The 17,353-nt window shown below is 36.8% G+C and overlaps 1 protein-coding gene and 2 long non-coding RNA genes across 5 annotated transcripts; 2 read left to right on the plus strand and 1 right to left on the minus strand.

Moving 5' to 3' along the window:
* LOC135793270 (uncharacterized) lies at positions 1–8,895 on the plus strand. Its single transcript, XR_010548595.1, has 3 exons — positions 1–106; positions 2,690–2,726; positions 8,623–8,895. It is a non-coding gene; the product is annotated as an uncharacterized lncRNA (long non-coding RNA).
* A 1,537-nt stretch (positions 8,896–10,432) lies between these two features.
* LOC135795754 (uncharacterized) lies at positions 10,433–12,472 on the minus strand. Of its 2 annotated transcripts, none has more exons than XR_010549135.1 (11): positions 12,259–12,472; positions 12,094–12,145; positions 11,929–11,980; positions 11,764–11,815; positions 11,599–11,650; positions 11,434–11,485; positions 11,269–11,320; positions 11,104–11,155; positions 10,939–10,990; positions 10,774–10,825; positions 10,433–10,661 (listed from the first exon to the last, which is right to left on the minus strand). It is a non-coding gene; the product is annotated as an uncharacterized lncRNA (long non-coding RNA). The 2 variants fall into 2 exon arrangements; XR_010549139.1 differs by having other exon boundaries at positions 10,774–10,847.
* Positions 12,473–12,541: 69 nt separating this feature from the next.
* On the plus strand, positions 12,542–17,340 carry LOC135795693 (Sad1 and UNC84 domain-containing protein klaroid). Of its 2 annotated transcripts, none has more exons than XM_065307463.1 (5): positions 12,542–12,842; positions 12,996–13,148; positions 13,213–13,470; positions 14,074–14,600; positions 15,239–17,340. In XM_065307463.1, exons 2-5 carry the CDS (start codon positions 13,033–13,035, stop codon positions 16,699–16,701), a joined length of 2,364 nt encoding a protein of 787 aa, XP_065163535.1. In that variant the 5' UTR covers positions 12,542–12,842; positions 12,996–13,032; the 3' UTR covers positions 16,702–17,340. The 2 variants fall into 2 exon arrangements, with proteins under 2 accessions (XP_065163535.1, XP_065163530.1); XM_065307458.1 differs by having other exon boundaries at positions 12,999–13,148.
* The last annotated feature ends 13 nt before the right edge of the window (positions 17,341–17,353 follow it).

Genomic DNA, 17,353 nt, shown 5'->3' on the forward strand with positions numbered 1-17,353 from the left:
CTGAGGCTGAGGGCGTACGCTGCGGCGGACATATTGGCGAGTTCTACGATGATGCAGAAAGGATGAACACGTCTTGTCGTTGATACTACACAATCGTACAATAAAAGTAAGTGAAATTAATTATCTAATCAGTTAATTAAGTTCTACTATGTACAACTTCTACATTAAATTAACTAGCATATTCTAGAAGCATCAATTGTAAATTATGGTACTAATTTTAAGTCCATTTCTAAATTTAAAGCAGAAGTTTCTACATATATGCACATAAAACAATGATTGTCATCATTGAGTCAATATTGAACTTTGAAATCACATTTTAGTTTTTAATGCTTAATGATTAACTTCACTATTTAGTGCATGTTGAATATGATTAATGACTTAAAAAACTGGAGGTACTAATTTTGCATTATTTTGTAAGTGTAAGTGGGATGTTTTCTAAAATTATTTATAACAGATTGAGTATCCAAGTGTTACTAGTGATGTTGCAGTTTTCTATCTTATCTAGTTGTTACCGTTACAACTAGATGGCGCTAGTTACGTGCAAATTTTAAATATATGTTGACAAATGTTTAGATCTACAACGCCTAGATGGCGCTGCTATGAGCTTTGTTGGCTCTAATGTTTCTTTTCATATCACAGTTTGAATTTGCGCAAGATAGTGAAACCCTTATTGCATTCATTTTCAATTCATCTATAGTGCCTCGTTTATGCCGTACTTTGCGTGCGTATTCATAACAATTTGCGTTCTCTTGCGAGAAGAAATTTCCGTATCTCTTCAGTTATTAAGTTATTTGAATGTTCAATTATTTTTGACTGTCTAAAAGTTGTCTCATATTTGAAAATGCCACTATTCACCTAAAGAAATTTATGAATCGTAGCGTGGATTTACGCGTGGGAATGATGCGTATTTTGTTTTAAATTTTTTCGACAAATAAGGCCTTTGCGACTAAGTGCTTATATGAATATATAAATCACATAAATTTAATGATATAGAATTGCAACAGGTTTAAACGACTAAGGAAATTCATATTAATCAATCAAGAATTAAGATTTATTTGGCGAGTTTCGAAGTAACTACAATGAAAGAAAAGGGAAACACGAATTTATATATTGTTGTTGGCGTAAATACACAACTAATGTTTGTATGTGGCAGTGTCTCAACAGCCTTGCGATCTCACGTCGCACTGGAATTCGACCGGTGTATTCTTATCTCATATTGTCAGGTGATTCGCGTACGATATTCGTGTATAGTTTTGTACTATATACGCGACCGTGTGATTGCTCACGCTGCAGGAATAAAATTAGTTTCGCCGTATCCGATGGATGGTTCGCACTCAGTCGACGCAATTCTCCTTTCTTCGGATTTAATTCGGTAACTCGTATTACTTTCGGTGTTCTTAGTATTTATTGTTTTTATTGTGTCTCGCTAATGATTTATCGCTTATAAAATGTTTGCGAAATGCAAATATTGTGTATTTGTTCGTGAGCGGGGTGCCGACGGATGCCGTTTACGATGGAAGTTTTACAGTACTAACCAGTAAGAAAATTAAATAATATTCTCAACCACATTGATTGATTATGTTTCCGCCGTTTGTCTTTCTTTATTATCATATTTTCGTAGTGTTTTGTAGATTGTTATATTCATAAATGTGCTTAACATTGCATGGCATGTGTTGTAACTTCAAGTGAAGCAGTTGTATTCTTACTTCTTATCTTATGACAAAAATCAGAAAATTGCACTTTTTATCGCTTTAGTCATATTTTTGGACCATTACCCCAAAGAATAGACATTTTCCATTTTTATCTTATAGAGAATTTTCCAATCTTTCATGTTCTTAAATCTGTTGGTCGCAATCGCTTTTAGTTTAAAAGATATGCACTATTCAAGCTTATTGACTTAAATATGTCAAGAACGTTGGTTTTTCTTTGTTTATTTAGTTATATTGCAATTAATCGCAATTGTATGGTAGAGTCTCATTCAGTTTTTTTTTCTTCTCTTAGATTTCCAATTTATCTAGCATATTTTATAGAGAATTGTCCGTAGATTAACAAAAATTATAAAATAGACATGTATTGTTTAATTCTATAGCTATCAGCAAGCGCGAGCATTCGACACAAGAATTGTTTTTGTTTTGAACACAACTTACACTTTCTTATCGCATTCGCCGCGAGAATGCAACGCATGAGAACCCCTCACGCCGCATGTTGGCGCATCTTAGTTTAGTTTTGATCGCAGGTAACGTGCCAAAGCGATTCTCGCACAGGGTCGCGTGCCATCGACGCACTGGCTCTGCGCATCTATTGCTTTCTTATCATAAACTGTCGCGTCGTTGCTTGCACAGGTTACAGCCAGTTTCGTGCCGGTATCTGGTTGATCCAATATTTTACGCGACTCGTATTGTTTGTCCGGATATCTACTTTCCAAATTCGCATTATATTCGATCATCAATCGACTATAGTAATATAATTTACTGTTTGCGCGTTTATTGTCCATAAATGCCGGTTAAGTGTATCGCTCCCATGTTGATTTGATATTATCATTAGGAGGACTAATTGTGCTGGTGCAAGTACTCGATACTTTTAACTAAACAGCACAGATTGTTGGTTTTTCTCCGTTCTGTGATTATAATATTACTAAATTGTATTAAATGTTTTTGTTTTAACTTATGTCTTCTTTGTTTATTTTCAGTATTTGCCTTGCCATGGAGTCCATGAGTTGTGCAATGGTAAGTATAAATTCAATTATATTTTTTGGTTTTAAGTTCTGCGTCCTCTATTAGTTTGTATTTGCGTTTTCTTGAATTATCGCGTTCCACCGCGTGTTGCAAATATATAAGATAGTCGCGTACTCGGCAGATACATCTCAAAATTAACTGTTTAGTTTTTCCTTCGCTTACAAACGCGTAAGAGTTTTACTTTAAGATGCAATTCAGCGGAATTCCACCTTAACCATATCCCTATATCTCTATAAGATATGGTATTCAAATTGGGAAAATAAGAGAGATCGAGAATAGGTAATTCATAAATAAAAATTTGCTAAGCACAATTCTTGTTTCATCTCACTGAGAGGTTTTTCATTTTCATTTTTAGAAGAACTTGGAAAATTTGTTTGTTTATATTTACAGTAAAATCATAGATGGAACTTTCTTCCACCTAAAATTGCTGATTTATCAACGTTTGTGTATAAACAACAATTTTTGTGTCGCATTGCCATCTGCTCATATCGCATGCAGTATATTTTAGTTTAGGTTTGATCGCATATACCCCAACGGAACAAAATTATTTTTAATTTTTACCTGATAGAGAATTTTCCAATCTTTCATATTCTTTGATCCTTGTGATTTTAGTTTAAAAGAGGGCAGCGGTAGAAGTGACTCGTGTTCAGGGCACCGTACGTGGATGATTGTATAGCTGATTCCCATTTGCCCATTTTTTCTTATGAATTAAAAATGTCATCTCTTAAATTTCCAATTTAAGTATATTTTATAGAGAATTGTCCGTAGATTAAGACCCTGCGATTCGTTTCTATCTATCTCTTTTAGTTTACGAAATATTCGCAGTTGAAATAAATCGTCAAGAATTGAAAATTTGCATTTTTTAGCACTTTCAGTGGCGTTTTTAGACCTTTTACCGTATTAAATTAAACTATTTTCCATCTGATAGAGAATATTCCAATCTTCTACAATCTACAATTTTCTGGTTGCTATTTCTTTTAGTTTAGAAGATATTCACTATCAAAAATTGTGGAAATTAATTATCAAGCACAACACAAATTTGAGCGCAATGTCTAGTGATGCAGAATTTAATTCTCTATAAGGCTATATTAATTTATTAAAGGAGATTTGTCTGCAACGTGAGTTATTGCAAAAAAATGATATTTTACCCGGTTTTTGCGTCCTTGAGTTAATTAGGTGCGTTTTTCCATTTTTGTGGGCAAACGGGGTTTCACACAAATTTGAGCGCGATGTCTAGAGATGCATAATTTAATTCTCTATAAAGCTATATTAATTTATTAAAGGAGATCTGTCTGCAACGTGAGTTATTGCAAGAAAATGATATTTTATCCGGTTTTTCCGTCCTTGAGTTAATTAGGTGCATTTTTTCATTTTTGTGGGAGAACGATGCCTCACACAAATTTGACCTCGATGACTAGAGATGCAGAATTTAATTCTACATAGCGCTATATTAATTCGTTGAAGGAGATTTGTCTGCAACGTGAGTTATTGAAAAAAAAAAGATATTTTATCCGGTTCGTGCGTCCTTCAGTTAATTAGGTGCGTTTTTTTCATTTTTGTGTACGAACGGGGCCTCACACAATTTGAGCGCGATGTCTAGAGATGCAGAATTTTATTCTCTATAAAGCTATATTTATTTGTTGAAGGAGATTTGTCTGCAACGTGAGTTATTGCAAAAAAAAAAGATATTTCATCCGGTGTTTGCGTTCTTGAGTTAATTAGGTGCGTTTTTACATTTTTGTGGGAGAACGGGGCTTCACACAAATTTGAGCGCGATGTCCAGAGATGCAGAATTTAATTCTCTAAAAGAGTATATTAATTTATTAATGGACATTTGTCTGCAACGTGAGTTATTGCAAAAAAATTATATTTTATCCGGTTTTAGCATCCTTGAGTGAATTAGGTGCGTTTTTAGTGTTTGTGGGCGAACGGGGCCTCACACAAATTTGACCGCGATGACGAGAGATGCAGAATTTAATTCTCTATAAGTCTATATTAATTTGTAGAAGAAGATTTGTCTGCAACGTGAGTTATTGCAAGAAAATTATATTTTATCCGGTTTTAGCATCCTTGAGTTAATTAGGTGCGTTTTTTAGTGTTTGTGGGCGAACGGGACCTCACACAAATATGAGCGCGATGTCTAGAGATGCAGAATTTTATTCTCTATAAAGCTATGTTAATTTGTTGAAGGAGATTTGCCTGCAACGTGAGTTATTGCAGAAAAATGATATTTCATCCGGTGTTTGCGTTCTTGAGTTAATTAGGTGCATTTTTTCATTTTTGTGGGAGAACGATGCCTCACACAAATTTGACCGCGATTACTGTAGATGCAGAATTTAATTCTATATAGCGCTATATTAATTCGTTGAAGGAGATTTGTCTGCAACGTGAGTTATTGAAAAAAAAAGATATTTTATCCGGTTCGTGCGTCCTTCAATTAATTAGGTGCGTTTTTTTCATTTTTGTGTACGAACGGGGCCTCACACAATTTGAGCGCGATGTCTAGAGATGCAGAATTTTATTCTCTATAAAGCTATATTTATTTGTTGAAGGAGATTTGTCTGCAATGTGAGTTATTGCAAAAAAAAAAAGATATTTCATCCGGTGTTTGCGTTCTTGAGTTAATTAGGTGCGTTTTTTCATTATAGTGGGCGAACGGGGCCTCACACAAATTTGAGCGCGATGTCTAGACCTGCAAAATTTAATTCTCTATAAGGCTATATTAATTTATTAAAGGGGATCTGTCTGCAACATGAGTTATTGCAAGAAAATGATATTTCATCCGGTGTTTGCGTTCTTGAGTTAATTAGGTGCGTTTTTTTCATTTTTGTGAGAGAAAGGGGCTTCACACAAATTTGAGCGCGATGTCTAGAGATGCAGAATTTAATTCTTTATAAGGGTATATTAATTTTTTGAAGGACATTTGTCTGCAACGTGAGTTATTGCAAAAAAATTATATTTTATCCGGTTTTAGCATCCTTGAGTGAATTAGGTGCGTTTTTAGTGTTTGTGGGCGAACGGGGCCTCACACAAATATGAGCGCGATGTCTAGAGATGCAGAATTTTATTCTCTATAAAGCTATATTAATTTGTTGAAGGAGATTTGCCTCCAACATGAGTTATTGCAGAAAAATGATATTTCATCCGGTGTTTGCGTTCTTGAGTTAATTAGGTGCCTTTTTTCATTTTTGTGGGAGAACGATGCCTCACACAAATTTGACCGCGATTACTGTAGATGCAGAATTTAATTCTATATAGCGCTATATTAATTTGTTGAAGGAGATTTGCCTGCAACGTGACTTATTAAAGAAAATGATATGTTATCCGGTTTTTGCGTCCTTGGATTAATTAGGTGCGTTTTTTCATTATAGTGGGCGAACGGGGCCTCACACAAATTTGAGCGCGATGTCTAGACCTGCAAAATTTAATTCTCTATAAGGCTATATTAATTTGTTGAAAAGGAATTGTCTGCAACGTGAGTTATTGCAGAAAAAATGATATTTTATCCGGTTTTTGCGCTCTCGCGTTAATTTGATGATTTTTTTAAAATTAATACTGTCTATCGGGGGCACCAAGAGATGCGTAATTAAATTCTCCGTCGGGTGGTATTTGTTTGCTGCAGCAGGAATTCGACCTGCAACTTGCGAAAATTTGCATTAAAAGGTGATTTATTCACCGTTTATAGCGAAATGCATTGTTTCGGGTTTGGAAAATTTCACTTTTGAGCACTTTTAGTCGTATTTTTCGACTCTATGAAATTAAAAAATTTAAAATTTTTATCTAATAGAGATTTATCCAATCTTTCATAATCTACAATCAAATTTTCATTTTAGCCAGCTTATCTTATAGGGTATTTTGCGTATATTAAGAATGTCAAATCCGTTCTTGTCGTTGCACCGACAAGTGCCGTTGGGCACCGTACGAGGCTAGCGGTCAAAGTTAGTCGTATTCAAGGCACCCTACGAAGATTGCGGTATAAGTGACTCGTATTCAGGGCACCGTACGAGGGCAGCGGTAGACGTGACTCGTATTCAGGGCACCATACGAGGGCAGCGGTAGACGTGACTCGTATTCAGGACACAATACGAGGGCAGCGGTTGAAGTTACTCGTGTTCAGGGCACAGTATGAGGGTAGCGGTAGAAGTGACTCGTATTCATAAAATATAAAATATAATTTGTGCTATTCGGAATTGACAAAAAAACTGGGAAAAAGGGGCCGTACCGCCTCATGTATTTTTTTGTTATGAATTTTTTTCACTTCTTATTTTTCCGATTTTAATACTTTATTTTATATAGGTTATTTAAATTAGTCGCGGTGTTCTAAACATCAATTATTTAATTAACTAAGGTATACAGTAAACTTATACGAAGATAATAAATCATTTATTTGCATTGGTAAATTACAAATTCCTGTTTTTGATCATCTTTTCTGATGCCGAGAAATATTGAAAGTAAAAGTAGATTTCGTGGATGTGTGTTATTTCAATATTGTGCATTTTTACTTTCGTCTTCTCAAGTACGTGTTTACCACTACGTTTGTTTATAAACTTTTTTGTTTGACTGACGGGTATTATCGCGACGCACTTGCCTTGTACCTGACACCTCGCAGCGCACACGGCAGTAGTTTCACCACGTGGTCCGCGAGCGCGTCTCACTACTAGCCACGCGTTTTCAGTCTTCAATTATTCAATTAATCGTCGTCTATTCTTTTCGTCATCAGCAAAATATTTGTAACGACAATGTGTGGCTGTTTTGTTTGATGAGTTGTGGCGGTTAAAGTGTTCTTAAGTAAGAAATAAGTGTCTGCTAATTTCTGCACAAGTTTTTAGTTGATAAGATATATTCCTGAATCTAAAATCTCATCATCATTGCAATGGTAGGTGGCTAATTATTTTTTTTTCGCGGAAAGTTAATACGGTTTATATTAAATTGATTATTCCATTTGATATTAATTTTGCAAATTACAAACACGTGGTAGCATTTTTTATCTAAATTCATAGCCCTGTTTCCGAAAATAACTTTGCCGTCGACTGTCGGCTCCTTCCTTTTTTCGCTGAACAGTTTTAATCGAATTACCCTCCTTAGCATCATTAAATTAAAAAGTTTTTTGTTGATCTAGTAAAATCTTGTATGTTGAATAGTTTTTCGCTATCATATTCTCCATATATCGTAATATTTACAAGAAATTGGTAATTTTAACGTATATTATTTACCTACTTTATTACCACGCGCCTTCGCTTGCCGTCTGCTGATTTGGATGTTTTCTATCAATTTATGATGATGCTTCACCCGTGGGTTACCTTATGCAGTTGATGCTATCATCAAATGATAAATATATACACAATATATTTAAATGTAAGTGTTTTATTCTTGTAGCACCTTTTTTACTCAACTTTTCCGAAGATTTTCGGGTGAAATCTTTGAATTTTTTACAAAATATAATTGCTTCGGTATAAATTCCTCTGGTCATGATGTGAATATTGACCGTATATGAAGTTTTTAAAAGTTTCATTCACCCTGTATATTAGTTTTCCTACCAGTACGTAATAAACTTTATTTGTGAGTTTTGAGCATTCCTTCTGGAACACTCTGTATATTTTTTGTGTCCGTGACAATTTTCCTTCAGCTGTGGTTTTACGGCTTTCTTTTTGCACTCTAATTTCTTTGTAACACACTGTTTATTAGTTTCCCGGAGCATCGGGTAAAAACGAGCAATATTTGTAGTGTTTAGATGTTTTCCTCTTTGATGGTTGAATTTCCTATTTGTGACACCTGGTATAATTGTTTTCCTTCACTTCCCTGAAAATTTTGCTTTGAATGTTATTAGAATTTAACTTCTTGCACTTTGAAATTTCTTTTTGTAACGCCCTGTATATTTGTTTTCCAGAGTAACGGTGAAAACGAGCGATATTTGAGTGTTTAGATGTTTTCTTGTCTGCACCTAAAATTTTTCTTTTGTAACACCCTGTATATTTGTTTCCATTTTCCATCACCTAGAAAATAGACAATTTGCTAATTTCTCTATCCCGGCAGAACATTTTGACGTGTAACTTGCTTATATGTGCGCGACGATGCAGGTCGTAAGTTCTGTGCCAATACGGCGGCATGATATTGTTGACTTGTAAAATCTAAACTGGTATTCTATTGTTAATAAAGAAATAGTAAGATATATTGACCTCTTTGATTTGTGTGTACCCCTTCTATCATTTTAGGAACAGTTCCTTCTCTCAGGGGATGATCCCCACTATAAAAATTGTTAAGGTATCCTGTATGATTTGTGTACTCCCTCTCTCATTTCAGGTACAGGTCAAAACTTGTAAGAATATTTTTAAGTGTCTCCTCTCTTGAGACGAGTTAAAACTTAGAAATATTTGAACAAGTCCTTGTAAGGATTGTCCTTATAAGGAGTTCCCTCTCTCTGGGGATGATCCCCCACCATAAAAATTGTTGATATGCCTGAGTATTTCGGGGATGAAGCGCAGAGACATCGTAGCTGTAGGATGGGCCGGGAGCAATTGATACATCGAAGCAGTGGGCGGTCGACCTGTAGACTGTCTTATAACGACACGTGCCAAAAAATTTAAAAATATAATCCTCTCCTGTGCACTTTCTTCTATTCTACTCCTTTTTCCTACTCTGTGTTCTCTTCCTACTCCTCTTCTCTACTTCTCTGTTCTCCTTTTCCCCGCCTTCACTTGTATTTCTTATAAGAGTATATTTCGTTGCAATTCATATATGCAACCCAAATTACACCTGATATTTTTATATTTGAGAAAAATGCCTTCTGTACCTGAGACTCGATCCGCGCCTACTAGCATGCCAGCAGGTGCACGTCTCCACTCGACCACCGAGTGTTTTAATCATTGCTATTTGATTCTTCTATATATGTTTTTGTTTTTATCATGTTTTTAAAAACAACAACACAATACATTGTACACGCTTCACGCACATAAGATTTATATACTATATGATTTAAGACACCGATACTGAAAATAACAAAAGGGATCTAACAAAGAAATAAGATTTAGTTTATAACATTACAATGTGTTTTATTGACAACATTAAAAAATACATATATCATTCAAATAAAAAAACATTGACGAATCTCAAATCTCGTAGCAGTAAAGACTTACCTTAAAATGTGCGCATCTCCAATACTTCTTTCATGGATATCGGAGATTCCATGACTCCCATACTCAAAAACTGGGCACCAACGGTGTCTATCAGCAGGAATTAATAATAAATCTAAGTTTTGCCAATATTCGAAAAGATAAACGACTGCCGATGAACACGCAGGCGGCGCACATAAAGACCAACACGGTTGTAGATAATTACACAACCGAATAATATCTAGCGACGGCCGGCCGAACGGACATCCCAAGCGCACAGGCGAACCGATGATTAATTGGGTTTCCGCCACATTAGCCTGTTACGAAAGGCTGATGAAGGCAATTACAGAATTAAAGTAAGAAACGCGAAAAGATCGCCAAGAAACGCCACGAAGATCGACTGACGAACAAAACACGTGCTAACCGTAACCCAGCGCGCGATCGACTAAAGTGTAAAGAGAATTGATATCAGGCGAACACAAAGCAGATAGCCCCTACCAGTACTATCTAAATAAGAAAGAAAACTGACGCGCTGCGCCGGCACAAGCAACATATCAGACACAAAACAAAATTAAAAAGATCAGGGTAGTATTTATTACTTTTGATTTATTCAAATTGGTTTGAGTAAAATCCTAAATAATTAAGTGAAATCCCTAGAACCAGCAAAAATTAGTCCTTCGAACATAAAAATGCAATTTTGGTGGTTAATTTGTAAGATAATCGCAAAAGTTATTTTGGAAAATAATAAAGAAATTTAATACTTACAATCTGATGCAAGAATGGTCCTTCTACGATATCAGACTCAGGTGCAAAATCCCTAAAACAATCAAAAATTAGTCCTTCGAACATAAAAATACAATTTTGGGGATTAATTTGTGAGATAATCACAAAATTTATTTTGGGGAATGATAGAGAAATTTATTACTCACAATTTTTTGTAAGAATGGTTCTTCTAGGATATCGGAATCAGGCGTAAAATCCCTAAAAGCATCAAAAATTCGTCCTTCGCAACACAAAAATGCAATTTTAAGGGTTAATCCGTGAGATAATCGAAAAAATTACTATGGGGAATGACAGAGAAATTTATTACTCACAATTTGTTATAAAAATGGTTCTCTTATGATATCGGACTCAGGCGGAAAATCCCTAAAACCATCAAAAATTAGTCCTTCGCAACCCAAAAATTGAACTTTAAGGGTTAATTCGTGTGATAATCAAAAAAAATATTTTGGGGAATGATAGAGAAATTTATTACTCACAATTTGTTGTAAGAATGGTTCTTCTATGATATCGGGCTCAGGCGGCAAATCCCTAAAACCATCAAAAAATAGTCCTTCGCAACACAAAAATGCAATTTTAAGGGTTAATTCGTGAAATAATCAAAAAATGTATTTAAGAGAATGATAGAGAAATTTAGTACTTACAATTTGGTGTAAGAATAGTTCTTCTACGATATCGGACTCAGTTGGAAAATCCCTAAAAGCATTAAAAATTACTCTTTCGCAACACAAAAATGCAATTTTAAGGGTTAATTCGTGAGATAATCAAAAAATTTATTTCGAGGAATGATAGAGAAATTTAATACTCACAATTTGTTGTTAGAATGGTTCTGCAATGATATCGGACTCAGACGGAAAATCCCTAAAAGCATTAAAAATTAGTCCTTCCCAACACAAAAATGCAATTTTAAGGGTTAATTTGTGAGATAATCACGAAATTTATTGATGAAAATGATAGAGAATTTTAATACTTACTATCTGCGGAAAGACTGGTTCATCTACGATGTCGGACTCAGGAGGTAAATCCCTAAAACAATCAAAAATTAGTCCTTCGCAACACAAAAATGCAATTTTAAAGGTTAATTCGAGAGATAATCACGAAATTTATTGATGAAAACGATAGAGAAATTTAATACTTACAATCTGCTGAAAGAATGGTTCTTCTACAATATCGGACTCAGAAGGAAAATCCCTAAAACAATCAAAAATTAGTCCTCCGCAACACAAAAATGCAATTTTAAGGGGTAATTCGTGAGGTAATCACGAAATTTATTGATGAAAATGATAGAGAAATTTAATACTTACCATATGCTAAAAGAATGGTTCTTCTACGATATCGGACTCAGAAGGAAAATCCCTAAAACAATCAAAAATTAGTCCTCCGCAACACAAAAATGCAATTTTAAGGGTTAATTCGTGAGATAATAATGATATTTATTGATGAAAACGATGGAGAAATTTAATACTTACCATCTGGTGCAAGAACGGTTCTTCTGCAATGTCGGACTCAAGTGGAAAATCCCTAAAACAATCAAAAATTAGTCCTTCGTAACACAAAAATGCAATTTTAAAGGTTAATTTGTGAGATAATCACGAAATTTATTGATGAAAACGATAGATAAATTTAATACTTACCACATGCTGAAAGAATGGTTCTTCTACGATATCGGACTCGTGAAAAATCCCTAACACAATCAAAAATTAGTCCTCCGCAACACAATAATGCAATTTTGATGGATAATTCGTGAGATAATCACAATTTTATGTTTTGGTATTGGTAGCGACATCTACCGTCCACTTTGTTGAACACACTAACAGGAATGTCATGTATTGCAGCGACGTTAGTAATGCAACTCAAGCGATTCTCGTTCTTATTCCACGCAATCATACAGAATTTCATGATTGCGAAGGCATGTTTACGCTTTTCAAACATTAGTTGTTGTAGGCGCGTTGCCGTTGACAATCCTAAATGCCCGAAACGGCTCAACGACGGCGTTATGACGTCACCGTAATTTTTAATCGCTTGTCTCAACGTAGCAACCACACACAAATCCGTTAAATTTTAACGAGAAGCGTTCCGGATTCCGGGTGAGTCGTACGTGAAAATCGCATCAATGTGCATCGAGTGTTTGCTCAGCGCTGTTGACGAGATCTAAAATTCGGGCAGGGCCCACATCTCGACGCCGACGACGGCCCACTTCTACTTTTCTATTGCGACCGTGAGTAACATTGCGCTGAAATTTTCACTATTTACAATCAGAACCATCGTGATGGTTTGCGCATCCGTCGATGTAGCTATTAATAGCCTGCGCCTTTCCGTGGGGAATGTGCCGGCAGACGTTTGTGCCTTTATATTAATAGTCATTGCTCAGTAGGAGTTCGTCGTGAAAGGGACGCGATCCAGATAACATGGAGCTGAGGTCGAGATCACGCTCGACGACGCCGCTGCGTGCCGCCGAAAGCGATCATTCGCACTCGCTGACTCCCAATAGCACTGACAGAGTACTACGAAGTACCAAACTCAGGTAAAACATCTCATAACATTGATATATTCTTACTAAAAACTGAACTCTTTACTTTCATTCACAGGACAGTAACTGAGGTGAATGAGGACTCAGTGACAATGAAAGTCACTACAAATTCCAGCCACAAATCAAGCAAGTTGATTAAAGAGCAGCATACCACGTTCACATCAGACTATTCGTCTGAAGACGGTGAACATGACCTCTCCCGCACTGAGAATAACACCAATCACGCGTTGGAATTCAAGCAGGAGATGCACAAACAGAGCAATGATCATGAGTTCATTGCATTGAAAATGTACAGGGATGCCAAGGAGTACTGGAAGTGAGTAGGCTTCTAATGTGTTTAGCCCTAATTTTAGTCAAGTATGTGCTGCTTTTGGTGGTTTCTTTAACATCTTCCTGTTGCGGGCTATAAATATCTCAAATAATGGCGAAGACCTTCGACGATCATTGGTATTGTCGCATGCATGTTTTCACACGTTTCATGCACGCTTTTTAATTTACAGAATAATGAATGAGTTTTAATTAAAAAAATAATAACTATTAACTATACTTTAATTTATTTTTGCATGTTTATTGCTTTTTTATTTGCTAATAAATAAATAATTATGGACCTAGGCGCTAAAATCTGTTTGTTTTGTTCTTGGTATCAAAGACAACAAAACAAACTGCTGTGAATAGAATCAGATACACATCGATGACCTTTAAATCAAAGCGCTGCATGCAGTTTTGATCGCACGTGCTATTCTCGTCCGCTGGCGCAGCGCACACACGCCTCAGTTCATTTTACGCTTTCGACATTGCCGCAAGAGCGGCACACAATTTGTGTTCGTCCTATTGTCACTGTAATGTCTGTGCGCACGGTGGCGTCTAAGTTTGTTCTGCGTGTTGTGTAATTGTTGTGTAACCGCGCGCCTGTTTCCAGTTTCTACCCGAAGACGGATTACACTTACTCGCCGCACTCGAAGGACCGCGTGGAGCTCGCGCCCGGCGTGGTGAACATGCCCAACATGTCCCGTCGGCCTATCCATTCCGGCGACGGCGTCGAATTCGACCACAAAGAGACCAGCACTGATTTTATCACGGAAAACAGACGCGGGATTGTTCCACGCGCGCTCTTCAGCTCGTCGAGTAACAATAATGAGGAGTACTTATACAAAGAGAGCAAGTATACTTCAACGCGTTCACGTACGGAAATCTCGATTTTCCGCCGTGTGTTTTATTCGGTTTTCTACGTCTTGTACATGGCGAGCCGACCGCTGGCGATGGCGCATAGTTTGACTGTACGCATCGTCAGTAGGGCGCATCAATTTGCGTCGCATGTGATGATGTTTGATACCTGGTTATTACGGGGAGTATCATCGGACGTCCGCAGCGAGGAGTCTTCCAGGCAGCGGCGTAAACTCGTCAACGTGTTGGCGTTGTGTCTGTTGCCGCTTATCTTCTTCGGAGGTGGGTATTATGCGCGCTATGGCTACGGCTTGGTTCTTCTGGGTGTTTAACACGACTTGTGTTGCAGGATTGCACTTCCTGCTCGACACCACTTCCATACCGTCCACGCTGCACGAGCTATAGTTAAATTCCAAAAATTCGCGTGCAATATTTTCGCTTTTCTTTTATTTGTTTGGGCATTTTGGTATGTTTAATGCCACCAATATTAGGTTTTTTTTTACTTTTATATCGTTTATTCTGTGTTTGTTTGGGTATGCGACGAGTTTTAGCTCGGGAACGGCAAAAGATCAAGTTGCATCATCGGAAGATACTTTTACGCACGTCACGCACGCTGCAGTTGAATAATGCATGCTTTAAGTATTTTACTTTTACTATTTATTACGACTAGTTTTATGTTGGTACTGTTTTATTTCGATTTATTGTGTTTACCGTAACAAAGTTTATTGTTTCATGTGAGTTTTCATTTAATATAATGAATTTTGACGATGAACTGATGCATTCATTTATTTTCTTGGTCTTTTGCCAGTTCCTTGACACTTTAGCTTTGGTGCAGCGTGGAATTGAACAAAATATATTCCTTCTTTTTAAAGTTCTCTATCTGGTCAACGTTTGTAATTGCAAATCATTTTCTATTTTAGGTATTTGGTTGTTATCTGCTCTGGGGCAGGCGTTAGCCCTATTAATGGCAACTTCTTCTGATAAAATAACTCCTCCAATCACTGCCACAGTCTCAGCACCATTGGCAGCGGATCATGCTTCCGAAACAGTGATCAAAATCCAACTAGATTCGCCATTCCGCGCCGGCTTAAGTGGCGTACAGCTTAAACAAATAGCACACTCACTTAAACATAATCTGAACTTAGATTTAGACGTCGACACGATTATGAAAGTGTTACTTGTCGACCCGAATGTGCAGCGCTTAGACGAGTCTACACCAGCGGACGTTGCTGCCGCACTTACCAAAGAACAAATCGCCGGAATCGCCCTCAATCTCAAGCACGTACAACGCGAAAGTGTCGATAATGTTGTCGAAAAAGTCCTCGAAAGTCCCAGTATTCAAAATTTCATCGCCTCATACAACACCAAAGACCAATCCGATCAAATAACAGCGCAAGAGGGTTTAATCAATGAATTGCGCTTACAAATAGAAAAACTTCGACTTGATTTAAACGCAGCTATGATGGGCAATTCAGCTAATTACGTACAGTTATCGCATTCAATTAAACGTTGTTGTAGGCTGAACGCGCTGCAAATGGAGAAGTATTTGCACGGACTGATTACCGCCATTTTGAACTCCAAAGACCACAAGGATAATTTATCTCAGTGGTTAGGAACTTTATTTGTAGCACAAAATGAGCTCGAACTTAAATTGCATAATGCCACGGAGAAGTTAAACAAACACTTTGATGATTTGATTAAAGAGAGTGCGCAGGTAATCATGGAAGATGTGAGTTTGAAACTAGCAGGACGTATTGCTAGCACAGACGCATCATCATCGGGTATTCCGCCGGATGAGATGCAGATTCGTGCAATTGTAAAAAGTGCACTTGCGACCTACGACGCTGATAAAACCGGACTGGTTGACTACGCGCTGGAATCAGCAGGCGGTCAAATTCTTTCTACGCGTTGTACAGAACACTATAGCGCAAAAACATCAGTGGTCTCCATCTTTGGTGTACCATTGTGGTACCCAACTGCGACTCCAAGGACTGTTATCACTCCAGGTGTAATTCCGGGCGAATGTTGGGCGTTCCAAAGCTTTCCCGGTTTCGTCATCGTGAAACTATCGCATAATGTAACGATCAACGCGTTTTCCTACGAACATGTCAGCAGATATCTGATACCAAGCGGTAGGGTTGATTCAGCGCCGAAAAACTTTCAAGTTTACGGGCTGCATCATGAATACGATAAAGAGCCGGTCCTCTTAGGTGAATATCAGTACGATGCGTACGGAGACGCGTTGCAATTCTTTCCAGTAGACGATGCGGCTGTTCTCATGCGCAGCTTTCAGGTCGTCGAGCTGAAGGTGAACTCGAATCACGGTAATCCGAATTATACGTGCCTGTATCGGTTTCGGGTGCATGGCAAAGTTGCCACTTAGTCGGTCTGAATCGGCGGTGATCCGTGTACTAGATGTACCTGATTCGCAATTTAGTCAAAAGTCATAAAAGTCTAACAATTGTCTGCCAAAAAAGTACTTAAATCCTAACCAACTAACGGTATTGTCTGAATCGTGTACTGTATTGTTGAAAGCCGTGGGGCATTCGTAATTTGAACGATTTTCTCGGAGCCATTATAGTGTGGTAATGTTAGAAAACGTTAAAAAGTCACTGTGATTAACGTCGCCTTAATGGAGGAAAGTGAGTTGAATAATAATGAAAAGCCCGTAACGTACAAATCTCATTAACAAACGTGTAGATATTAATATTGTATCATAAGAGTTTATTTTTACATTTTTTCGCATCTTAAAAAGAATTTAGGTGTTTATTTATGTCTTAGAATAGAACAAGAAAGTCGTATATTACGAACGAAAAGTTTAAAATGATGTATCAGTAATAAGTCTGGAAAGGCCTGTAGTTTAATAATCTAATCATATCTTTAAAGCAATTCACTGAAGTCTAGAAGCAACATGATTGCCAGTTTGTAAATATGTCTTTCGAATCTTTTATGTATTAAGTCTTAAGTCTGTGTTGTAGCTGCATGATATTTTTTCACGAATTAAATTCATAACTTTGATAAATATTGTGTATGTT

Source organism: Atheta coriaria, unplaced genomic scaffold (genome assembly GCF_025399875.1).
Source record: "Atheta coriaria isolate IRGN ID8LTWV9N9 unplaced genomic scaffold, Caltech_Dcor_3.1 hic_scaffold_1_pilon, whole genome shotgun sequence".
Classification (NCBI taxonomy): Eukaryota; Metazoa; Arthropoda; class Insecta; order Coleoptera; family Staphylinidae; genus Dalotia; species Dalotia coriaria.

Bases quoted from the DNA above. Each gene is read 5' to 3' on its own strand.
- LOC135795693 (XM_065307463.1), top strand. From the start codon at position 13,033: ATGGAGCTGAGGTCGAGATCACGCTCGACGACGCCGCTGCGTGCCGCC. The intron at 13,471-14,073 runs GTGAGTAGGCTT...GCCTGTTTCCAG, and splicing joins GATGCCAAGGAGTACTGGAA to TTTCTACCCGAAGACGGATT. The intron at 14,601-15,238 runs GTGGGTATTATG...TTTCTATTTTAG, and splicing joins GCCGCTTATCTTCTTCGGAG to GTATTTGGTTGTTATCTGCT.